This window comes from Sturnira hondurensis, unplaced genomic scaffold, assembly GCF_014824575.4.
Source record: "Sturnira hondurensis isolate 20B ecotype Veracruz unplaced genomic scaffold, ASM1482457v3 Scaffold0004711, whole genome shotgun sequence".
NCBI classification, from domain to species: domain Eukaryota; kingdom Metazoa; phylum Chordata; class Mammalia; order Chiroptera; family Phyllostomidae; genus Sturnira; species Sturnira hondurensis.
This window is the reverse complement of record NW_028077342.1, coordinates 1,431,839-1,458,165: the sequence shown is the minus strand read 5'-3', so window position 1 is coordinate 1,458,165 and position 26,327 is coordinate 1,431,839. Positions and strand designations below refer to the sequence as shown.

At 40.8% G+C, this 26,327-nt stretch overlaps 1 protein-coding gene across 1 annotated transcript in view; it reads left to right on the top strand.

The window, feature by feature from the left end:
- MTMR8 (myotubularin related protein 8) overlaps positions 1–26,327 on the top strand; it is a 73,148-nt gene that overhangs the window by 21,582 nt on the left and 25,239 nt on the right. The window contains exons 3-10 of the mRNA XM_037046000.1: positions 481–643; positions 5,842–5,999; positions 8,506–8,634; positions 9,789–9,923; positions 12,908–13,040; positions 14,640–14,749; positions 24,023–24,148; positions 25,012–25,061. Coding sequence (XP_036901895.1) covers positions 481–643; positions 5,842–5,999; positions 8,506–8,634; positions 9,789–9,923; positions 12,908–13,040; positions 14,640–14,749; positions 24,023–24,148; positions 25,012–25,061 — 1,004 coding nt within the window. The remainder of the gene's footprint in view (positions 1–480; positions 644–5,841; positions 6,000–8,505; positions 8,635–9,788; positions 9,924–12,907; positions 13,041–14,639; positions 14,750–24,022; positions 24,149–25,011; positions 25,062–26,327) is intronic.

The window sequence follows — 26,327 nt, the reverse complement described above, 5'->3', positions numbered from 1 at the left end:
TCCTGAAACGAGATAATTATACCTCAAAGGGTTATTACAGAGACTAAATAGTTAATGGTCGTGGATCACCTCACGAGAAATAAAGCACAATACCAGTTATTAATTTTAATTAGTAATTTAGTAGAACAAAAGAAAGTCCTATTTTTCTCTGTGACAATTATCCTACCATGATTGTCAATTTCACCATAGCATGCCAGAAGCCACTGTACTGAGCCAATTTACCACAATTGCCCCAAACCTGGTAACCTTATATCCTGAATGAGGGAGAAGTTGTATAACACTGCAATTTTCTTCTCATTGCTTTAGCACTATTTACTTCTGTTTGAGAGAAACCCAGTTGTGCCTTACAAAGAATGGTTGATGGCTATATATGTGATCATGACTCTGGTTATTCTGTTGCCGTTACTGAGAGTCAAGGCCACTGATAATGATAGAACTTATGCATGACTGAATTTGTTTTGGTTCTTTTCTGTTTTGCAGATTGCAGTGCATCACATTGCCACTGTGGAGAAGTTACCTTTAACTAGTGAAGGCTGTCCCTTAATTGTGCGCTGCAAAAACTTCCTGGTGGCCCACTTTATTTTAGACTCTGACACAATTTGCCAGGAGGTTTATATTTCGCTGCTCAAGCTTTCTCAGACAGGTAGTTATGATAGTATTTTTATCTAAAACCATTTTAGGTTTTTTCCCCCAAGAACTGCATACTGGAGAGATCATGGGCTATGAAGTTAAACAGGTCAGAGTTTGGATCTGGGTTCTATTCCATGGTATTTGGACAAGCCCCTCATTACAGCTTCCTCTTCTGTAAAAGCAGTGATAGTATAAGCTCCACTCAGGGGTTGTTTTGAGGTTTAAATGCATTTGTGTATTTCACTCTGTACTTGCTATATAGAGTAGATATGTAATAGAGGTTATCCCCTTCTCTTCCCCCCCCCACTTTTTAAGTATAATCTTTACTTGTGGGCCTCAGTCACCTCAGTCTCCTCAGACACGGTCACCTTAGGCTTTGCCGCCCCCACCTGGATCACCTGTTATCCACCATCTGGCCCATGGGCACACCCTCTGGGCTATCTAAAGAGAGAGATCTTCACATGGTTCCATGTAGGTGGGCTCCACAAGAAAGTCAGCTCTCCCATAAATCACCAGTTCCATTTATGATGCTCTAACTTCTGATAGGTCTGAACATTTTTGTTCATGGATCTGCTCTGACTCTTAGGGCTACTTATGAGGGAAGGGCTCTCTTGAGGTGGACGAGTCAGCTGGTTAACCCTCTGAAGAAAGATAGTTCCCATTTTAAAGGTGGGAAGTCTGGGCCTGGGAGAAGTTAGCAGGCCCAGCTGTAGGGTCTTGATATGCAAAATGATGACAGAGTAGGTAGTTGCTACACTCCCCTCCTCCTAGGACCAAACTGAAATTACAACTAAAGTATAGAACAATCATCCTGAATAACCAACTGAAGGCCAGCTGAAGAGAAGTCTTATAACCACGGATTTACAGAAGAAGCCACATCGAAACTAGTCCAGACAGGTTGCTGAGGTACAGTCACAGGCAGTACCAGGGTATGTCACGAGAGACCTAGAAACAACACACCAAGACAGACAACATCCGAGCAGGACTTAATAAGCTTCATAGGCAGCATATCCAAAGGGAGATCTTGGCAGGCTCCAAACCCTGCTGAAGCAAATCCTGCTTAGTGTGGTCAGCAACAGCACAGCAGCTCGCATGTCGTGGTCAGGGGTGAGCCTCACAGTCAGCCAGCCTGTGGGTTGATCCCATACACAAATGGGCCAATAGCAATCAATACTCATTTACAACAGGAAGGCCAACATTACCCACACAAGGGGCATTCCTGGAGCACCCAGCTCAAGTGGTCAGGAGACTATACCACTGGACCCCACAGGACCCCTAGTACATAATACATGAGGCCATCCCAGGGAGAATGAGAATCATAGTAGATGTATATAAGACATAGAAACAAACACAAACAAGGAGCCAAATGGAGAGAAAAATAAACAGGCCCAAAATGAAAGAGTGGGAGAAATCTCCAGAAAAAGCTAAATGAAACAGAGGCTAGCAATTTATCAGATATTGAATTCAAAGTGATGGTTATAAGAATGCACAACAACATAAAAAAGGACAAGGAACCCATAAAAGGGCCAGTCAGAAATAAAGAATACACTATCTAAAATGAAGAATGCACTGGAAGGAATAAACAGTAGGTTGAATGAAGCAGAGGGTTGAAATAGTGATTTGGAAGACAAGGTAGAAAAATACCCAATCAGCAGAAAAAAAGAAAAAGCATTTAAAAAAATCAGGACAGTTTAAGGGAACTGTGGGACAGGATCAAGCATAACAACATCCACATTACAGGGGTACCTGAAAGAGAACAAGGGATCAAGAAACTATTTGAAGAAATAATGGCCAAAAACTTTTTCTAACCTAGTGAAGAGAAAGAGAGTCCCAAACAAGATGAAACCAAAGAGGCCCAAACCAAGACACATCATCATTAAAATGGAAAAGTGTAAAGACAAAAGTAGAATCATAAATGCAGCAAGTGAAAGACAGTTACCTACAGTGGAGCTCCCATAAGACTGTCAGCTGATTTCTCAAGAAAACATTTCAGGACAGAAGGGACTGGCATGAAATATTCTAAGTGATGAAAAGCAAGCAAGGACTGACAATGAAGACTACTTTTTATCTATCAAGGCTATCATTTAGGACTTCCGCCAAGATGGAGGCATAGGTGGAAACACTGTGCCTTCTCCCACAACCAAGTTTGGATACAACAAAAGTTTTGGAGAACTAAGACACACCCAGAGACCAGAAAACCGAATTATACGGAAGTCCGACAGCTACGAACCGTTCAACGGGGACGGTAAGAGAGGCAGAGCCAGCAGCGGAGCAAGGTCGGGAAGGACAGACCTAGGAGCGCAGGCAGCCCGGACCTAGTCGGGGTGCGGGGCAGACTGACCAAGGTCGCACATTCGTGCGCAGTGAGACGGACCACGCAGGCCCCAGGGGGCGAACCCAGTGGTGGAGGGCTGACAGCGGTGGCACACTCGCGTGCAGTGGAGTGGGGCGAGTGGCCCTGGTGACGGGGGTGGCTGCGGTGCTGGTGGGGGTCGCGGAGGCGGGCGCCGGAGGGAAGCCATTGTCCCTCTTTGACCCCGCCCCCACATACAACGTCACAACCCAGCAACTGAGTTGCCCTGCTCTGGTGAAAACCTAGGGCTCCGATCCGGCTACTTAACAGGCACAAACAACCCAAAAGATGGTGCAAGAACTCAAAGTCCCAGAGCCAATAACTCTAAGCGACCAACAGATTGCCAGCCTCTCAGAAGCCCAATTTAAGACACTATTTATCAGGATGCTCACAGAACTGGTAGATTATAGTCACAAATTAGAGGAACATAGTCACAAATTAGAGGAACATATGAAGGCTAAACTAATTGAAATGAAGGGAGATGCACAGGAAACCAATAGTGATGGAAAGGAAACTGGGACTCAAATCAATGGAATGGACCAGAAGGAAGAACAAAACATCCCACCAGAAAGGAATGAAGAAATGAGAATTCAAAAAAATGAGGAGAGGCTTAGGAACCTCCAGGACATCTTTAAACGTTCCAACATCCGGATTATAGGGGTACCAGAAGGGGGAAAGAAACAGCCACGAGTGGAAAACGTATTTGAACAAATAATAAAGGAGAACTTCCCCAGTCTGGCAAAGGAAATAGACTTCCAGGAAATCCAGGAAGCTCAGAGAGTGCCAAAGAAGTTGGACCCAAGAAGGAACACACCAAGGCACATCATAATTACATTAGCCAAGACTAAAATGAAGGAGAGAATCCTAGAAGCAGCAAGGGATAAGGGGACAGTCACCTACAAAGGAGTACCCATCAGACTGTCAGCGGATTTCTCAAAAGAGACCTTACAGGCAAGAAGGGGCTGGAAAGAAGTATTCCAAGTCATGAAATCCAAAGACCTACAGCCAAGATTGCTTTATCCAGCAAAACTTTCATTTAGAATGGAAGGACAGATAAAGTGCTTCTCAGATAAGGTCAAGTTCAAGGAGTTCATCATCACCAAGCCCTTATTATATGAAATGCTAAAGGGACTTATATAAGAAAGAGATGATGAAAAATATGAACAGTGAAAGGACAGCAAACACACAGTTATTAACAACCACACCTAAAACAAAAGCAAACCAAGAGGACAGCTAGATCAGGAGTGGAACCACAGAAATGAAGAACACATGGAGGGTTAGAAACAGGGGGGTGGGAGGAGGAGAAGGAGGGAGAAGGCACAGAAAATAGCATAGATGGTAGGTAGAAAATAGATAGGGGGGAGGGCGAGAATAGCGGGGGAAATATAGAATCTAAAGAAGTTGAGACACGTGGCTATAAACTAAGGGGGGAGAAGGGTGGGGGAGGGAGTGTGCGGGGGGAGGGGAATGAAGGGGGGAATAGAACAACTGTAATGGTATAATCAATAAACTATATTAAAAAAAAAGGCTATCATTTAAAATTGAAGGAGAAATAAAGAGCTTTCCAAATAAGAAAAAGTTAAGGGAGTTACCACCAAACCAATATTACAAGAAATATTAAGGGGGAAATAGGAGGAGGAGAGGAACATAGTTAAAATAATAAAATGGCAGTAAATATGTACCTATCAATAATCTTCCAAAACTGAATCAGAAGGAATTAAAAATTGAACAGGCTGAATACAACTAATGAAATTGAAACAGTAATAAAAAAGAAAAACTCTCAGCAAACAAACCTCCTGGACTGGATGGCTTCACAGGGAAATTTTGCAACACCAGCCAGGGCTGAAACCTGCATAATTTTCTTAACCAGTGTCATCCCAGTAAATTCAATAAACAGGAAAAGAATTTTTAAAAAGTTTTAACTTGTGAATTTTTTTCATTAGTTCAGGAAGGAATTCTGCTTTGGAGTAAAATCTGTTTCATGTTGTCTCATAAACTTTCTGTTCGGCCCACTGTTCCCACCCTGATCTTCAGTTCCAACTAGAAGACTATGGCCTTTTATCAGAGTCCTTAATAATGCAGTTATCTCTGCTTCCTCCAGTTCACCCTCTCATCCTACAGCCCCACCTCTAGGCCAATCCATCAGCTTCATCTGATTTAGTCTGTGGGAGTTTTATGCTCTTAATTTTCTCTCACCCTTTACCCAGAATAATTTATGAGAATTTGCTGGTATTTTTTTGACAGAGGTTACCTGTCAGCTGGCCCAACACTTTATAAACTCCTGGCAGATTCCATCCATCTCTGGAAAAGTTGTTGCCCCATAAATTAGGCAGATGAGTTATTGGTTGCATGTTGCATCTTGTGAAGGGAGAAGTGGGGTTGACTAGAAGAGAAGAAATGGCCGTTTATCAGCCAGAAGTAGGCATTGGCTTGATAAGCAGATTTGAAAACATTGTTAATGTTTTGCAACGTGTTACAACAAACAGTACTCTTAGGATATTGGAGCTCAGTTTAAAAAAAAAAAACCAAACAACTTTTGTAAGGACCACTTCCCCAACATGTGAATCCCTGAAGCTTCATCTCAGTTCATTATTCAACAATTCACAGAAAGCCAGACAGAATGTTCCTGCCTTGTGTTGGTATCAGAAAAACTCAAATCATTTTTTAAAAGAAAACTCAAAAGCAATGTTCTAGTTCTTATTCCTTACATCAAGGCAACCTTGTATACAAGCCATTGTCTTTTTCTGGGGCTGTTTGACAAACATTCCCCTTGGAAGAAAGGAAGTCTAGCCTTTTTAAGCATTATTTGGTGTAAAGTTTTACTCATTTTTGTTTTTGTGTTTATCTCCATTATCCAGCATTACTTGAAGATCTATATGCTTTTTTTTATAATCCCAAATCTACAGAAGAGATGAGGGAAAATGGATGGAAACTGATTGACCCAATATCAGATTTTGGGCGTATGGGAATACCCAACAGGTACTGGACCATAACAGATGCCAACAAAAACTATGAGGTAATTTTGTCATTGTTGTTTTTCTTTAGATCCACTTAATTAAAACAGAAAAATTTTAGCAAACAAGGTTTTGAAAAAAGAAAAAATTATAATCTCTCCTTTTCATTCAGCAAGTAGTCATGCAACAAACATTTCTTAACTACCTATTGCACTCAAGACACTAAGTAAGAGTTCTCATAGTCTAAAGCAGAGAGTGCTGTGAGAGCATAGATGAAGGATATGGGAAGCCAGAAACAGTCTGATGATTTGGGGAATAGCATGGAGAAGGAAATCTGTCTTAATTTATACAGGGAGAGAAGGAGGTCAGGAAGTGAAGTGAGATCATGAAGGGCTTCATAGCCAAATTAAGGAATTTGAATATTATCATCCTGAAGGCAGTTAGGAGTCACTAGAGTATTTTCAGCTGGAAGGTAATGTGAATATACTTATAGTTTAGAAAGATAACTTTGATAATAGTGTGGAGAGCTGGTTAAGAATGCAGAATGATATGAGAACCTGAACTAAGGCTTTGAGTATGGATGGAGAGGAGGAGATGGTTTGAAGAGATATTCAAGTGGTATACTTGAAAATCCAAAGAATGTGGCTGGGAGAAGGAGGGAGAATTTTAGTATGCATCCCAGGTTTCCTGGTTTCTGGCTTAGGCGACCAAGTAGGTGATGGGTATGTTAACCAAGATAAGGAGCCTGAGAAGAGGGCAGTGTCTTCAGTTTTAGACTGAGTTCCAGGTGGTTCAAAAGATGTCAAGTATATATTTAAGTCTGGATCTTAAGAGAGAGGTCTGGGAATGTGTTGGTGGTTCATAGGACCAACCCTCAAGTTGAGCGATTCACTAGGAAGACTCATGGGACTCAACATGTAGTCATAGTTGTGGTTGTGATTTATTAAAGTGAAAAGATATAAGGCAAAGTTAGCAAAAGGAAAGGGGGCAAAATCCAGAGAAAACCAGGCACAAGCTTCAGAGTTCTCTCCCAGTGGAGTCACACAGGACATGCTTAATTCCTCTAGTTACAAATTGTGGCAATGTATGGAGAATGTTGTCCATAGGGAAGCTTATTGGATAATCAGTGCCCAGAATTTGGAGGTGGGGAGCAGCTAATCACATAGGCACTCTCTGCCTAGTATATACCAAAGTTTTGGATGCCCAGAAGGAAAACAAAAGTGCTTGGCATAAAGCACATTGTACAAGCAGTTTAGACACAATTAGTCACTCTAATCAGTTAAGGGGTGGTGGGAACCCTTCCAAAAGTCAAGTTCCTGGGCACCAGCTGAGGGCCAGACTTACAAGCAGGCCTTTCTAAGGATAGCAGTCAGACTTGCTGTGAAAACTTTTCTGCCCAGGGAGTCATTGGTGTTTAAGTGGTATCTCTGAATCATTGGAGCTTTACTTATAGATTTTTAGTATCGTTAAAAGAAAGAAATTTTAATGACTTTCTGATAACCATTTTGAATATCTGCTAGATAGGAAGATTGATGAACTGTCACTTAGCAGGGCCATTTGTGAGGTGGCTTGTTAAGGTCATTACACAGGAATGAGTAGAGGTGGGGTGAATTCTTTTTGGTTCTAATATGGGGCTAAGTCCCCCAAATGAGCTCTGAAATATATGTATTGGTACCTTGGATGCATGTGGCTCTCTGAGTCGAAAGAGAAGTTCTACTTATTTCTCTTCATATGACTTGCTCCTCCAAAGTTTAAGTCCGGGTAAGAGGATGGTCATAGAACATTTTCTCTGTCAGAGTTCTGCATTGTGAGGACATTGACTTCACTTAGTTACATAGAACATTGAATCTGATCTACCTCGAACTTTTTGCCTGTTTATATTTTTATTTGATCCATTGTCAAATGTTTATGGGTGTTCTTTACTTAGAGCAGTGATTAGAGCTAACTTGGCAATGTCAAGTCTGTGCTATTATAATATTTTATCACTGTCTCTTTAGAAAGATATATTTGGTAACCACTAAAAGCTGGTGAATTTGAGAATATTTATCAGTCTTTTTGTAGAATGAATGTCACACCTAAAACGTCAACACTTCCTCCCCCAGACTAGTGTTTTAAAGGCCCCCAAGATATTTATACTAGGAGCCCAGTATGCATTTTAAGAAAGAGCAAATCATGTTCTCTTCTTTTATACCTGTCTGCTTTATATTTGAGTATATTTGTTTTAATATACTTATTTACAATATACATTGTTTGCTTTGATAGGCAAGTATACAAATTCCAGGATAGGGTTATATGTGTGTTTCTACCCATAATGTGCATTTCTACCTATATTGTTGGTACGTTTTGTTCTTATATGACTTAATACCTTACTTTCTAGAAAATAATGGCATACTTGGCAAAGCTATTACACCAAGGATATTTATGTTCCTATTTCTAAGGAATGGTTGATTTCTGGATGATAAATAGCGGATAGCTAGTGTGTGAGTAATTGCTATTCCAACCTGCTAATAGCAAGTGAAAAATGCAAAAAAATATATATGGAGTTTAAAAAATTGAGTTTTCTTTTAGATATGCAGTACCTACCCTCCCGAAATAGTGGTTCCTAAGTCTGTAACCTTGGGAACATTGGTTGGAAGTTCGAAGTTCAGAAGTAAAGAACGGTTACCTGTGCTCTGCTACCTCTACAAAGAGAATAATGTGAGTTGAGCAAACTTCTCTCGTGAGAACTAAACTTGGCTCTAGAAGACCTGGGTTTCAGTCCCACCACTGCTACTTCATGGCCGTGTGACCTCAAGCAAGTTACTTCCCTGAACTTTAGTACTCTGAGGGTTTTTAAGTGGGTCACAAGAGGGGAAAATATATATGTACTTTGTAAATTGTAAAGTGTTGTGCAAATGTTAAGTGGCATTTTTAGTGTGCTCACTTGTTTCTTTCCTTCTCTGGTCTCCAGCCTGAGGGGAAGTTGTTGAATGAAAGGATGTTTGAGGACTCTGGCCTTTTATTGGAACACAGATGTCCTTGATTCTTTCTCACTACTTTTAATATAATTTAAGGTAGTGGGGAAAGGCACTTAACTCATTCATTTGAGTCCCCTTCCCTAGGAAGGGATAATAGTTCTTGCCTCTTGTGGTCCTTCTGAGATCTGGAGTTAGAGAAATAGTCATTTTCTCAAGTAGGTAAACTATTCAGGTGCTAAAAGAGTATAATGAAATGAATGGGTATTTTTGTGTCAAACTATCAAAGTGAGTAGACCCTTAAAAACCACACTAGAGTGCAGTACAGTCCATTAACTACTCATTACCAAACATACCGGCTAAATAACTGTTTTTATATCAACATGGCTTTAAGCAAAGTAGCCCCTCTGATTTGACATTAATGCGTGAACTCTGCTCTCTTAAGACTAAATCTCTGCCCTATCTTGAAATCTGCTGCCACTGCAAGCCTCTAGTGTATATGAGTGTTATGACTGGGACTCTAAAAGAGCAGGGCAGTTTCAGAAAAATACTGACCCAATACATATTGAGAATAGAATTTTATTGAGGAAGAGCTCACAATGTGGTTTTCCTATTGTCTGGATTTGCTAAGACTAGGTCGAGAATCCTCACCACATAGAAGGGGAAAAAAGACTATTCTGAACAGCAGTTTGTGGTAACACAGCTCTCATGCCTGGGGAAGGCAGGAGACTGAGCTCAATGTCAATGGAACAGCTGGGCTTCAAAGCTACATCTTACTTTGCTTCACTGTCCTGAGTTGGTTCATCTTCTTTCTCTGCTCACCAAACCTGGGATCAAAGAGGCTTTTTGACCACCTGTGTAATATGATCCCTCAACTGACAGATTTTTTCCTTACAGGCTTCCATTTGCCGCTGTAGCCAGCCTCTGTGTGGGTTTTACACTCGCTGCGAAGATGACGAGCGTTTGCTAGAGGCTATTGGACAAACAAACCCAGGGAGCCAGTTTATGTATATTATAGACACAAGACCAAGGGTATTTATCAGTGACCTCTTAGATATTCTTACTTCACTCATTTTGTGATCCCCGCCCCTACATGTTGAGCTTCACAGTGTTATTGGGAAAGTTATGTTTGTGTATGTGGGCTTATTGTGTCAGACTTTGTGTAAAATCATTTTCAAAAGCCAGTGGGAGCCCATTTTTATAGCCCATCATCACTGTCAAGCAAGACATGTCCTTGATGCTTTCAAAGGTACTTTGAACAACCTGGCCTTGCTACCTCCTGAATTCGTGACATCTGAATTAAATGCCTAGAGGCTCTTTGATATTCCCTCCTCTTTTTCACTAAATCTATTCATCAATTGGAATTTTCAGTATTTTCCTTCTGTGGTATAAATTTACTATCAGATAAAGCACTTCAACTTAACACTGGCAACATTACTACCAACATGTCTTTTTGTAAGTAATGCACCAAACCACAGTGGGTAAATGATATTTTGACATCTCCTGAAGGAATTGGGTTCACAAATGTCACTACTATGTGATTAACAGAAATTCTTTAGTTTATGTGGTAGTAATTATTTTAGCACCCTGCGCTATTCACTGATTAAGTGTTTCCCAACTCAATGAAGTGAAGTTTAAATCTTGGTCCCAGAAAAAAAGAAAAGAGCAGGAACATAAGGTTGCCATGGATTTTGGCAGTGGACATGGCCCTAGTGAAATTGTTTGATTTTTCCAAGAGCCAGGTACTGTGTGGTCTGTTACAATGTGTTTTTCCAGGTTCTGTCCCTTTCAAGTGTGAGTGTGACAGAAAGGAGGGTCCTCAGATCAACCTAAGTATCAGTCTAAACTCTTCTTCATTAATTCTTTGACCTTCCTCATTTTGTCTATATCTGTAAGGGATTGCCAAAGAATTAATTGTGTCCCATGAGGCAAGTAAAGGACAGACTCCCTTTTCTTAAAGGATGTCCTTTATACAGACAGCTCCAGAAAGAAATATGTTTGTAATTTGATGTGCGGAGTGTGGCTGACTGGGAGGTTTCATTGTTCACTAGTAATTGCTAAGTCAGTGATTCAGATATAAGCCTGAGCCAGGTGGTTGTGGTATCACAATTAAGCAATTGGCTGTGCATGAAATCAGATGGTGGCCTTAGACCTTAGACCTTAGACCTTAGACCTAACTTCCTATCCCATTTTGGGATCACTCACTGGCCAGTCTCCAGAGTTACTACCTAGGGCTGACTGGGCTCAAGAGAGGAAATCTTTTCCCTTTCTGCTCAGGCACTATCTTTGAATTTCTCCTGAGTTTGCTGTCTTGCTTCAATCATATCTGCATCTGCCATTCCAGATTGGAAAAAGTTTAATCAAATCCGTATTTGTCAAGATGAAGTCATCTTAAAATGGTAAAGGGAAACATACCATGCTTTTGAAAAACTGAATGATTGGTGCTTTCTGTCCAAACCCAAGGCCAAAAAGCCCCTTTAACAGGTCTCCTTTTCCTCTCAGAAGGCTTAGAAATATTGAGCAGCATTCCCCTTCTGGATGGCTACAGCTATACTTTTAGTAGAAACTCTACTGTAGCTGTAAAAAATTACATTTTTAGGAGTCAGACAAACCTGGAGTCAGATCTTCCTCTCAGCCCTTATCCATATGACACTGGCTGAAGTTGCTTCAGCTCTCTGAGATTGTTTTCTTATGGGAATAACAAAAATGCCTATCTTGAGGGGTTGTAGTAAAGATAAAATGAAGTAATATAGGTAAAGGACCTAGTATAGGGTCTGGTATGCTAGGAGCTTGGTAAATAATATATTTCTTACCTGCTTGAACATCAGGCTGCTAATACAGAGCTGTTACTCAAATCTTCCAGACATATTCCCAAAGATTGTATAGTAATGCCATGTAGGTAGCTATCTGCAGTAGCTGGCCTTTTAGTGCTGCCCTGACCAGGAGAGGGGCTGCTGTAATTCTTGGTTTGTTTGCTGAAACATTCATCAGTCATAGCAAACTTCCTTGCTATGAGGTGGCTATTGCTTGTACCTCCACAGGTGTACCTTTGACATTTGTCATTAATATCATGGAATCTCAGTGGCATTGACTGTGTGATAAGTAACCAAAGTACCATCACATTTCTCCCTTTAAAAGTATCTGGCATTCTAAACAGAGCATGTTGACACAGAGGCTATTTTCCCTGAATGTGTTAAAATGAAAGGTTTCTTCTTCTGAGGGTTTAATGGCATTCTTTTCTATCAATACAAAAATGATATCCTGTCCACATATATGCTCCTCCTGTCTTTTAAAATGCATGATACTGGGAGGTGAGAAAACAGGCCCAGGCAACAAACCCATTTGATTAGTAAGATGGTTATCATCGTAGAGGTTATTTTGGCCTTTTTTCCTAGTTATTGTATTACTATCTCCTGACTACATCTCATTTACTCTATCCTGCCCAATATTCTCCTTATGACCTAGAAATATTCTGATTACCACAAGCTGAACATAGTGTTAAAAACAGGTCTGGGTATCTCCATTTCATTTTATCAGTGAGTGAAAGTCATTTGTCTTGTGCATGTTTTAGACATTGTTCTAGAATAGCTATTTAGAATTAATTGTCCCTAAAGTTCTTAGACTTCTTTTTAGAACTTCTCAGTTGAAAGAATTTTTGAACTTTCACATGTTTCCCAGTATAAAACCGTTTCAGCTGAGAAAACATTTGTTTGTGATAAAGCTCAAAATTATTTCAGTTCGACCAGCTATCGTCATAGTTGCCATATCCTTGAGTCTCTTAAGCAGGGTTTTAGTAATAAAACAAAAACACTAAATCTTCCTCCATGCTACTCAGTTCCTTAAGATGACCTTACCTAAAAACCATTGAAATTCTCTCCATTCCAGAACGTGCCCTGATTTAACTTTTTTTTTCAATGGATAAGATTTAAAACTGTTTAGAATAAGGCATTAAGATTGGCGAATCCTGTTATTTTATCACCTGCCCAATCTGCTCTATTATTCCTCAAATATTGCAGTTGAATGCCTTGGCCAACCGAATAGCTGGGAAGGGGTATGAAAACGAAGACTACTATGCCAACACTCGCTTCAGGTTCATTGGCATTGAGAACATCCATGTGATGCGGAGCAGCCTGCAGAAACTCGTGGAAGGTTAGAAGGATTTCACCTTGGATAGGCCAGAGCCCCTAGTGTTGTGTACATATACATACATATGTACATATGTATTTGTCTACACACATGCAACATGCTTGATTTGGGGTAGATCCTAAAAACAACTAGGTGAGCAGGCCCAATAGGTGATAAGGTTTTTAAACTATAGTTTGAACCCAGCTTGCATAGTACCGAATTATAGCAGTCTTGGTCCGGCAGAGGAACTAAGATGTTCAGTTTCACAACCTAGTTAAGTCCATTTGGGTTTAGTTGCTGCCGAAATTATTTCTCTCTCTAGAATTACAGAGTCAGGCATTTAGGGGTGGACAGGTCAACATAAGTATATAAGTGAATTTGGAATTCATTGCATCATCCTCAAGGTAAGAAATCACCTCATTTAATCTACTGTAAAGAGTCAGTCGGATTTTATCACTGTGCTGAAGGGGGTGAATTTAGACTTCAGAGGAATGAAGCTGATGTCAGACAATATGGGTCATCTGTCATCAATGCAAAATAATTGGGGTCAGAGTGGGGGCAAGGTGAGATTGGGGCTTGACAGGACCCTTGATTCTGAAACATTTCTCTCAAAGCCAGTACCCAGGATTCCATGATGCAGTATGACAACTCAGGAAGAGACGGTGAAAACCTGCCTTCTTTAGTGAACTCCCTGTTTTTCCCCTCTTTTCTTCACTTTTGTTCTTAGGTTACAGGCCAAGACCTCTCCCTTACATGGTCCTCATTAAATCCTGTTTCCGCAGTCTGCATCCTTTTTAAAGTATTAGTGTTCCTCTTCCTTGGATCTCTTCTTCCTTTCTTTTTTGTCCCAGAATATTTTACAGGTGTAGAGGAGAACAGGACTTTTTACAGATTTTTTTTGAGGCAAAAGATTGCCCTCTGCTGGATAACTAGTGCAAAGTACACGGAAATAAACTTTTTTTCCCCTAACCCGTTGAGACTGCACAGGGATATAAGGAGTAGGTGAGGGTGTGGGAATACAGCTAGATATTAAGGGCCTGAAGAGTTAGGATGAGTGGGTAGAATTAGTATTAAATGTGTTTTTTAAAGAATTTTTTAAAAAAATTTATGTATTTTTAAAGAGAGAGGGGAAAGGAGGGAGAGAAACATCGATGTGTGAGAGAAACATTAATCAGATGCCTCTCACATACCCTCAGCTGGGAACCTGACCCACAACCCAGGCATGTGCCCTGACTGGGAATCGAACCAGCAACTTTTCAAGTCACAGGCTGGCACTCAGTCCACTGAGCCACACCAGCCAGGGCAAATGTGTTTTCTAATCAGAGGACATGTGAGTGTTTTCCTGTGGTTACTGACTCATTCTTCTGGCTCTTCTCTTAAGAGATTTCTGTGGGCTTGGGGTGGGTTCTACAACTCAAGAAAGGAGAGACCAGTGGTGGAAGATATAGTAGGCCCTAAACCCTAATCCTGTCCCTGACTCACTGTGTGGTTTCTATCTAATCATTTAACCTTTCTGTGCCTCAGCTTTCTTGTTTACAAAATTATGGTCCACTTTTTCCTCTTTCTTGGTGAATAAACTGAGGTTATTGTGAATTTCAATATCTGCTTCCCTTTCTACCTTAGTTTGTGAATCGAAAACTCCAACAGTGACTGAATTTCTTAGTGGCCTGGACAGCTCAGGGTGGTTGACACACATTAAAGCTATTATGGATGCTGGAACTTTCGTTGCAAAGGTAATAATTAGGACTTTTAAGAGCTTGCACTGACTTTAATTATGGGATCTCTTGAGGTAGCAGTGTATCATGATGGGAAAAATATTGAAAAAAATCTTAGTTTCTAGATTCACCTCGGCTACTGATTCACTGTGTGCCCTTGGCAAATTTCATCCCTTTTCTGGGCATCAGTTTCTTTATCTGTGGAACAAAGTGGTCGGACTAGAATCTAATGATATAAAGTTTGTGGGGTCCAGAGAACTATTTGGGAATAGTATTGACCCTCTCCTTCTGGAAAAATATACATATGGCTACACATACAGAAAGTAGGCCTTAATTTCAGAGGCTTCACAGACCCCTGACCTCAGGTTAAAAACTCGTAGATGATGTCTATTGGTCTTTCCAGCTCAGATATTCTTTGTTGTATTTTGGTGTTGATTTTAAGGTATCAAAAAGGTATCTTACTTATACTTACTCAAGTATAAGTAAGAGTGGATGTAAAATAAATGTAGAGCTTGTACATCTATGGTATTCAGACCTTCAAGTATAAAGCAGACCTTTTATGACTTCTTTCTGTAGGTCTGCCTCTGAGTGGAGTCTAGGCAGGCTTCATCACTCATTCATGCTGACATTTATTTTCTGACCTCCAGAACCCTAGCTTCTGTATCACTGGTTAAGTGATACAAAAAAGAAGAAAATGGGAGTGAACACTTTCTTATTTTGAAGTTTTGTGTATATGTATTCCTACATGAGAACTCTCCCTCTTGGCAGTACCTCCCCCTGCCCATGTGTTATTTGTAGAAGTAAAAGGAGAGAATGACTTTTCACCACTCTGCTGTCATTGTCTCAGTTGAAACTAATGAGATATATCGCCTCTGGCTTAAAATGTTTGAAGAGTATATGTCATTAATTGCCTTAAATATCTAGCCCTAATGCTCTTTACTTCCTAATCCTGTTGTCTACATGTTTTATTATAATGTGCTACTAATGTTTACTGTGTGACCCACTTCATTATTTGAAGCCCACAGTTCTAACTGTTCTTCATACTGTTCCTTTTTCACATGCCCTATACCCATACATCTGTATTCCCTTTCTGAAGCTGACTTCATTAGGCCAAAGAGAGTGAGGATAGAAAAGAGGGATCAATTTGGTAGACAGTACAACCTTATAAATATTGGTTGAATGTTTTTTATTCTTTTTTTATTCTTGTTTAAGTATAGTTGTCTCCATTTTCTCTCCACCTCTTTGCCCCGCCCCACCCAACCCCACTTCCCAGCCTCAATCCTTCCTCCCTTTGGCTTTGTCCATGGGTCCTTTATACCTGTTCCTGATGACCTTGAGTGGGTGAAAAAGATAGGCTTGGGATTGCATGGTTATATTGTGCTCCCCGTCTCCAGCACCACGTATCCGTTATCACTAGCTTGAAAATTCAATCAGCCTTGAATTCTCTCTCTTCTCCTCCATCTGGCAATTGCCTACTTCTAGCACTACTACCTCACAGGTGTTTCTTGAATCTATTCATTGTTCCCAGCCTCAACTGCTATTTTCCTATTAAGACATTCCTCATTCCCTTGCTTAATAACTACACAACTTGTTTGCTTTTTTATTATTTGTCACATTTAGTTTTTATTTTTTAAATTTTTAAAGATTTTACATATTATTAGAGAGGGGGGAGGGAGGGAGAGAAAGGGGGAGGGAGGGAGAAAGAGGGGGAGAGAAACATCGATGTGTGGTTGCCTGGTGCATGCATGCCCCCCTACTGGGTACCTGGCCTGCAACTCAGACTTGTGCCTTGACTGGGAATCGAACCAGCGACTCTTTGGTTTACAGGCCGGCAATCCATCCACTGAGCCACACCAACCAGGGCTGATCTTTTTTAAAAATATATTTTCTTGATTATGCCATTATAGTTGTCCTATTTCCCCCCTTCATTCCCCTCCACCCCGCATACCACTCCCCCACCATTCCCCCCCTTTAGTTTATGTCCACGTGTTTCAAGTTATTTCGATTCTGTATGTCCCATACTATTCTTGCCCTCCCCCCTATCTATTTTCTACCTACCGTCTATGCTACTTATTCTCTGTACCTTCTCCCCCCTTCTCCTCCTCCCACTCCCCTGTTGCTAACCCTCCATGTGATCTCCATTTCTATGGTTCTGCTCCTGATTTGGCTGTCCTCTTAGTTTGCTTTTGTTTTGGGTGTGGTTGTTAATAACTGTGAGTTTGCTGTCCTTTCACTGTTCATATTTTTGATCTTCTTTTTCTTAGATAAGTCCCTTTAACATTTCATATAATAAGGGCTTGGTGATGATGAACTCCTTGAATTTGACCTTATCTGAGAAGCACTTTATCTGTCCTTCCATTCTAAATGAAAACTTTGCTGGATAAAGCAATCTTGGCTGTAGGTCTTTGGATTTTATGACTTGGAATACTTCTTTCCAGCCCCTTCTTGCCTTGTAAGGTCTCTTTTGAGAAATCAGCTGACGATCTGATGGGAACTCCTTTGTAGGTGACTGTCCCCTTATCTCTTGCTGCTTCTAGGATTTTCTCCTTCATTTTCATCTTGGCTAATGTAATGATGATGTGCCTTGGTGTGTTGACCCTTCTTGGGTCCAACTTCTTTGGGACTCTCTGAGCTTCCTGGATTTCCTGGAAGTCTATTTCCTTTGCCAGATTGGGGAAGTTCTCTTTTATTATTTGTTCAAATAAGTTTTCCATTTGTTGCTCTCCCTCTTCCCCTTCTGGTACCCCTATAATTCAGATGTTGGAACATTTAAAGATGTCCTGGAGGTTCCTAAACCTCTCCTCATTTTTTTTAAATTCATTTCTTCATACTTTTCTGTTTGGTCAATTTTTCTTGGTCCACTCCCTTGATTTGAGTCCCAGTTTCCTTTCCATCACTATTGGTTTCCTGTGCATTTCCCTTCATTTCAATTAATTTAGCCTTCATTTGTTCCTCTAATTTGTGACCAAAATCAATCAGTTCTGTGAGCATCCTGATCACCAGTATTTTGAACTATGCATCTGATAGGTTGGCTATTTCTTGGTTGCTTAGAGTTACTGGCTCTGGGGCTTTGAGTTCTTGAGCCATAATGTTTTGGTCTGTTTACACCTGTTATGTATGAGGGGCAGAGCCCTAGGTCTTCACCAGGGTGGGGCAACTCAGTTGCTGGATTGTGACACTGTATGTAGGGGCGGGGTCAAAGAGGAGCAATGGCGGTCCCCTCTGCTGCTTCCTGCCGCTGGGGCCTGCGCAGTTTGTCTCACTGCTGTCTCCTTTGCCTGGTTTATCTGGGCACGAATGCATGACCATGGTCAGCCTGCCACCTTGCGCCCTCACTTGGTCTGCCCATTGCAACCTCACCCCTGGGATCTGCCAACCGCCGCTCGTGTGCCTGGGTTGGTCTGACCGAGTTTTCCTGCGTGACCCTGCTCCACCAGCAGCTGGCTCTGCCCCTCTTACCGGTCTGGCTGAATCGTTCGTTGTCATCGGACTTTCATATAGTTCAATTTTCTGTGTTTTGGTTGCGTTTTTGTTACTAAAACTTTGTTGTCTTTAAACTTGGTTGTGCGAGGAGGCACAGTGTTTCCACCTACACCTCCATCTTGGCTGGAAGTTGATCTTTATTGTATTTTCACCTGTTTGCTACATTTGGCACTGTTAATCCCTTTCTTTTTGAACTATTTTTGTAGTTCTGGTTTTAATCCAACTACTCTTTCATGGTTTTCTTTCTACCCTTCAGGCTGCTTTTTCACAGGCTGACTCTCAAAATATCCCCCTTCCTCTACTTTCCCTTTAAAAGTCACTGCTTTTCCAAGTCTTTCCTTTTTTTTATTTTGATCTCTGTCTGGACAGCAGCAGCCATGCCCACAGTTTCCACTACCATCTCTATTTACTTAGTGAGTGGGCAGTTCTGCACTCTGGACTTCAGAGTTTCCAGCCCCCTCTTGGACTTTAGACACACATATCCAATTATCCACTGGGCTCACTATTGGATGTCCCTTAACTACTTCAGACTCACCATGGCCCAAACTGAAATCTTCTTTTTTTGTTTTTTTTTACATATATTTTATTGATTATGCTATTACAGTTGTCCCATTTCTCCCCCTTTATTCCCCCCCGCCCTGTAAACCCACTCCCACCCAAATTGCCAGCCCCCTTAGTTCATTTCCATGGGTCATACATATCAGTTCTTTGGCTTCTCCATTTCCTATACCATTCTTAACCTCCCCGTGTCCATTTTGCACCTACCATTTATGCTTCTTATTCCCTGTACCTTTTCTCCCATTCCCCACCTCCCCACTGATAACCCTCCATGTGATCTTCATTTCTGTGATCCTGTTCCTGTTCTAGTTGTTTGCTTAGTTTGATTTTGCTTTTAGGTTTGGTCATTGATAGTTGTGAGTTTGTTGTCATTTTACTGTTCATATTTTTTATCTTTTTCTTAGATAAGTCCCTTTAACTTTTCATATAATAAGGGCTTGGTGATGATGAACTCCTTTAACTTGACCTTATCTGGGAAGCACTTTATCTGCCCTTCCATTCTAAATGATAGCTTTGCTGGATAAGTAATCTTGGACGTAGGTCCTTGCCTTCCATGACTTTGAATATTTCTTTCCAGCACCTTCTTGCCTATAAGGTTTCTTTAGAGAAATCACCTAACAGTCTTATGGGAACTCCTTTGTAGGTAAGTGTCTCTTTTTCTCTTGCTGCTTTTAAGGTTCCTTATCTTTCATCTTGGGTAATGGAACTATGATGTGGCTTGGTGTGTGCTTCCTTGAGTCCAATTTCTTTGGGATTCTCTGAGCTTGCTGGACTTCCTGGAAGTCTCTTTCCTTTGCCAGATGGGTGAAGTTCTCCTTCATTTTTTTTCAAATAAGTTTTTCATTTCTTGCTCTATCTCTTCTCCTTCTGGTACCCCTAGGATCTGGGAGTTGGAATGTTTAAAGTTGTCCTGGAGATTCCTAAGCCTCTCCTCATCTTTTTGGGTTTTTTTCTGAGTTTTCAAATTTTATTTTATTTTTTAAAATATATTTTATTGATTATACCATTACAGTTGTTGATCTATTCCCCCCTTCATTCTCCTCCACCCTGCACACCCCCTCCCCCACAATTCCTCCCCTTTAGTTTATGACCACATGTCTCAAGTTCATTAGATTATATATGTCCCCTACTATTCTTGCCCTCCCCCTATCTATTTTCTACCTACTGTCTGTGCTATTTTCTGTACCTTGTCCCTCCTTCTCCTCCTCCCACTCCCCTGTTGCTAACCCTCCATGTGTTCTTCATTTCCATGATTCCTCTCCTGATCTAGCTGTCCTCTTAGTTTGCTTTTGTTTTAGGTGTGGTTGTTAATAACTGTGAGTTTGCTGTCCTTTCACTGTTCCTATTTTTCATCTTCTTTTTCTTATATAAGTCCCTTTAACATTTCATATAATAAGGGCTTGGTGATGATGAACTCCTTGAATTTGATCTTATCTGAGAAGCACTTTATCTGTCCTTCCATTCTAAGTGAGAACTTTGCTGGATAAAGCAATCTTGGCTGTAGGTCTTTGGATTTCATGACTTGGAATACTTCTTTCCAGCCCCTTCTTGCCTTGTAAGGTCTCTTTTGAGAAATCAGCTGACAGTCTGATGGGAACCCCTTTGTAGGTAACTGTCCCCTTATCTCTTGCTGCTTCTAGAATTCTCTCCTTCATTTTCATCTTGGCTAATGTAATGATGATGTGCCTTGGTGTGTTCCTTCTTGGGTCCAGCTTCTTTGGGACTCTCTGAGCTTCCTGGATTTCCTGGAAGTCTATTTCCTTTGCCAGATTGGGGAAGTTCTCTTTTATTATTTGTTCAAATAAGTTTTCCACTCGTGGCTGTTCCTCTTCCCCTTCTGGTACCCCTATAATTCAGATGTTGGAACGTTTAAAGATGTCCTGGAGGTTCCTAAGCCTTTCCTCAATTTTTTGAATTCTTGTTTCTTCATTATTTTCTGTTTGGTTGTTTCTTTCTTCCTTCTGGTCCACTCCCTTGATTTGGGTCCCAGTTTCCTTTCCATCACTATTGGTTCCCTGTGCATTTCCCTTCATTTCAATCAGTTTAGCCTTCATATGTTCCTCTAATTTGTGACTATAATCAACCAGTTCTGTGAGCATCCTGATGACCAGTATTTTGAACTATGCGTCTGAGAGGTTGGCTATTTCTTGGTTGCTTATAGTTATTGGCTCTGGGGCTTTGAGTTCTTCTTGAGCCATATTTTGGACTGTTTGTGCCTATTATGTACGAGGATCGGAGCCCTAGGTGTTCACCAGGGCGGGGCCACCCAGGTCACTGGGTTGTGATACTGTATGTGGGGGTGGAGTCAAAGAAAATCAATGGCAGTCCCCTCTGCCCCCTCCTGCCGCCAGGGCCACACGGTCCATCTCACTGCTCACTCCTTTGCTGGTTTATCTGCATGCACGAATGTGCAACCACGGTCAGCCTGCCCCGCACCCTCACTGGGTCCACGATGCTACCCCGGCTCCCTGCGCGCCTGGGTTGCCTGGGTCACCTCAGTCGCCTGGATGGGGGATCTTTCCTGCCCGACCCTGCTCGGCTGCTGGCTCCGCCCCTCTTACTGGTCCCAGTTGAAGGGTTTGTTGTTTTCGGACTTCAGTATAGTTCAGTTTTCTGTTCTTTGGTTGTGTCTTTGTTTACCAAACCTTTGTTGTATTGAAACTTGGTTGTGGGAGAAGGCACAGTATTTCCACCTACGCCTCCATCTTGGCGGAAGTCCTCTCATCTTTTTGAATGCTTGATTCTTCATTCTGTTCCTGTTGAATGTTTGTTTCTTCCTTCTGGTCCAAGCCATTGATTTGAGTCCCAGTTTCCTTCCTGTCAGTGTTGGTTCCATGTGCATTTTCCTTTATTTCACTTTTCACAGCCTTCACTTTTCCTCTGTTTTGTGACCATTACTCAACCATTTTTGTGAGCATCCTGATTACCAGTATTTTGAACTGTGCATCTGATAGGTTGGCTATTGCTTCATCAGTTAGTTGTATTTTTTCTGGAGCTTTGATCTGTTCTTTCATTTAGGCCTTTTTTTTTTTGGTCTCAGTGTGCCTGTTATGTAGTAAGGAGTGGAGCCTAAGGTTTTCAAGGAGCCAAGGCAGGGCAACCCACATTGCTGTGTTGTGGTGCTGTATGTGGGTGAGGGGTTTGGGAGGGAACAGTGCTGCCTGCTTCACTCTCTGTAGGCTTTCAGTCACTTCCTCCACTACCCACAAGCAAATTGGGCCCTTCTGGTGCTGATCCCTAGGTGGGTGGGTTTGTGTATATTCTAGAATCTTATGGGTCTCTCTAATGAACTCTCCTGTGAGGCTGGAAGTTTCTCCCGCTGCCGCCTCAACACCCACAGGTTGTTTTCAGTCAGAGGTTTTGAGGCTTTATTTCCCTGCTCTGGAAACTTGGGTTGTGTGGTCTGTCTCGTGCCCTGGTTGTCCCTTCCATTTTATTCTCATGAGAATGTGGGACCACCCACTCTGCCAGCTGCCACCTTGCCCCATCCTCCAGCCACCACCCTGCTGCCCGACTCCGCCTCTCCTACTGGTCTGGATGAAGGGTTCTTCTTTAACACTTTGGTTGTTGGACTCCATATAGTTCGATTTTCTGGCAGTTCTGGTTGTTTTTTGTTTTTAAATTTGTTTTCTTCTTTTAGTTGTGCAAGGAAGCGCAGGGTATCTACCTATGCCTCCATCTTGGCCGGAAGTCCCCAAACTGATATCTTCTTACTTACTCTCCACACCAAGCAAAACTTGTCTCTTCTTCTGTGTTCGCTATTTATACATTTCAGAATCATCCTTGACTCTTCTCCTTCGTCCCATATCTATTTTCATTCTTACCATCCGTCTTCTCCTTTTCAGCCCCAATACTACTACCTTAGTTCAGACCTTCTTCGCCTTTCACAATTTTAGTGGCTCTGTAACTGGTCTTCCTAAATCCAAACTCATGTGTACCCAATCCATTCTCCTTACTGCCACCACAGTGAGCACCTCTTATCATGGCACTCCTCTGCTTTTAACACCTCAGTGGCTCTCTCTTGTCATCAGATGAAATGCACTTTTGTCAGGCTAGCCCTTGTCCTTCTGGGCAGGCCTTTCTCTCATTCCCTCATTCCAAGCCTAGTTTCAATCAAGGTACTTAAGAGTTCCTCACCTATGCCATACCTCCTTGCCTTTCTACATGCTGTCATGTTGTGCCCCCTGCCTGGAATGTCCTTTTCTCATCAATCTGACCAATGCTTACTCATCTGAGAAGCCCATTTAAACTCCCTCCTGTTCTTTGGTTATTTTGTGCCTTTGTTGTACCTGTATGGACTTTTATTATTTTAATTATCATTGGTTTGTTCATGTAAGTGTTTGTCTCCCTTGTATCCCCACTACACACTGTAATGTTTGTTGAATAGTCACTCAGTAATTATTGGCAAGGTGGGTGGATGAATGAATGAGTGACTACATTAATTTCCTTCTCTTTTCTCCCTTGAGGAAATCCTACTCTTTCTTTAAGGCTCAAGCTTCCCTGGCTCCTACAAAAGGATACAGTTACTGCATATGACTAGAAAGCAGTAGGTTTTTCACTGTATTGTATTTATTTATGAGATATTTACCTTCAATCTCCCTAGCTTGTGAGCTCCTTGAAGGTAGAACTGAGTCTCATCTTTGTATCTCTAATGTCTAGCATGTAACTGGTACTGAGAGATACATAATTAACTATTAGAATGAAAAAGTGAATGCTCAATATCCATCACTGCCAAAATCGCCCAAGTTGGGTCACTACCCAGATCTTTACATCATTCTGATTGTACAAAAACAGACCTAAGACAGGTAAACCTCTCCATCTTGAGTTGGAAATTTGTTAGTAAGACTAAATGTCTGAAGACTCCAGAGGAAATTATTGTCAGATCTAGGACTGGAATGCAGAACCGTTCTGTATTTTGGGGGCATGAATTCTTCCTCTCGCGCACTCCTTTCTCTGCTAGTTGATTCTTGTCTTCAGAAGTTTTGTGAATTTAGAACTCCCTTATTTTTTTAATGCTGAATCATGTATTGGTTTTCCTTTTCCTTTCCTGTTAGGTAAGTTCACCTTTTTTTTTTTGCACTCCATTTTTTCATTCTCCATAAAGTATGCCAATGTTATGATAAGAAATTAATGTAGTCCAGTAAGGACAGGTTTTCTGTGCAGTAGAGATGGTGTTTGGGAATCCTATTTATTCACCAAGTATACTATGTAAAAGTTATTGGTGCTACTTTTTGCCTCTTATCTTCACAGGCCGTAAAGGTAGAAAAAGCCAGTGTCTTAGTCCACTGTTCTGATGGATGGGACCGCACAGCACAAGTCTGCTCTTTGGCCAGCATCCTCCTAGATCCATTTTATAGGACATTCAATGGTCTCATGGTAAGAGAGTAAACACTTGTATTTTACTTCGCATGAGTGAAAGACTGGATAAATCAAAAAGAACTTTCAACCAACTTGTTTTCTGCAAGGAGTTCCAAATCTATAAAAATAGTTCTGTTTTTCAATTTAGCTTCTTTCTACTAAATTAAGCATTTACAGTCTATACAGTTTGCATTACACACTGAGCATAGTTTTTTACCTATCAGAACGTAAGTTGAATGTAATAGACTGCTGTAAAGGGTAGGAGAGACTCAAAAGTGTGCAAAGCTGAAGTGGACGACTATTCAATAGGCTATCAGATGGTTTCATCTTCAACATGTCAGCTATTCAGGTATCACATTTATGATTGTTCTCTGGCAGTGAATCCAAAGCTTCTTGGTTGACCTAAGAAACAGAACTCACAAAGGAGATTATCCTCATTTTTTTAGAAATGCTTTAAAAAAAACAGGTGAAAATAGGGTTGTACCAAGATTTGTTCTTGGTACAAACCCAAGTACTGACTTTGGAGTCCTGTTTTTTCATAGGTTGAATTTGAGATTATGTTGATCAGGATTGCATTTAGTTATGTCTCAACGGCTTGCCACACATCATATAAAGGCCGAAAGAAGTGTGACACTGGATACATATCCAGAATAATTTCTCCTGAGAGCATTTGAAATTTGAAGGAAAACTGTATAGGCCCTTAAAGGAAATACAAGTTACTTACTTAGTAATCACTTGGGAAATTAACATTTTTTATTATCAGTTCAACCCAAACTTGTACAAAGTTCATTTCAGCAAAGTGTTTGAATATTTTTATATATATGGTTAATTCATTTTATATTTTTCCTAATGCAAACTTTTTTTTTGTATAACAAATGAAGATCCTGATTGAGAAAGAATGGATATCCATGGGCCACAAGTTCTCCCAAAGGTAAAAAGATCCTCATTTTAAAGGAGGAGGCTAAGAAGAGGTCACTAGGGTAAGGTTTATCAAAACCCAATATGTTCTTGTATGAAGTAGCAGTAAGTTGAAAATGGCAGAAATCTCTTTTCATCAAGAAGTATTTTAGGCACTATGCTAGGGGACTAGGGCTACAAAGGTGAGTAGAATATTATCCCTTCCTTAAAAGTGTACAAATAATTTTATCAAATTCTTAAATATATTAGGGAAGAACAAGGCATCACAGACCACAGAGGGAAAAAGTGCTTAACTCTGCCTGAAGAAGTCAGGATAGGCATCCAGCAATAGGCAGCATTTGAAGATGAATTTTAGGGGATGAATAGGACTTTGCTAGACAGAACAGTGAACTGAAGAGGGCATCCAGGCAGAGGGAATATGTGTAAGACAATGCACCTTTTAACATTTATAGAACAAAGAAAGGTGCAGATTTCCATTCTCTAGTAAGAAGTGGTGCTTATAAGGCCTTACATGTGTCTAGTGTCTGCTATAAGGAAGATAGCCTCACTGAAGATTTGTTATCAAAATAATCAACAAATATTTATCAAATACCTAACAATATGCTACATACTGTATTAGACACTGAGCTGGTTTCAAAGACACATAAAATGTTTTACCCCCAAGGAAGTTAAAATGCAGGTCGCATTCTTTTCCATTGGTGTGTATCCATTTAATTTCATTTGATTACCAGGGAAAGGGTTTTCAGTGACAACTATAAAGGGCACATGAAGAAAACCAAGGGGGGGTGGCTGGGGTTCAGGGAGAGTGGTGGGAGATAAATGTAGACATCTGTACTTGAACAACAATAAAATGATTTAAAAAATAATTTCAAAAAATAATTGCATTTGATTACAATTCCTAGTCGTTTAAATCTATCCATTTGCTCTTCTTTCATCAGCAAACACTGGGCCAGGAAATATGCTAGGTTTTGAGGAGACTATGTTGAATCAAATACAGTCTCTGTCTCTTCTTTTACACAAAAGAAAATCGGTGATGACATTATAGTTTGATAAATGCTACAACAAAACATAAAAAAAAGAACCTAACCCATTCTGGAGCAAAGAAGGCTTCCTAAAATTGGTGCCATTTTAGAACATTCAAGGATATAAGGTTGAGGATTTGAAAGAGACAGTGGGTGTTTTGTAGAATAGGATTCCTAAAGAGACAAGAGGGAGTGAACACTTCCCTTCAAATGAAAAGATTAGTGAGCCCTGGCCAGTGTGGTTCTGTTGGATGGGC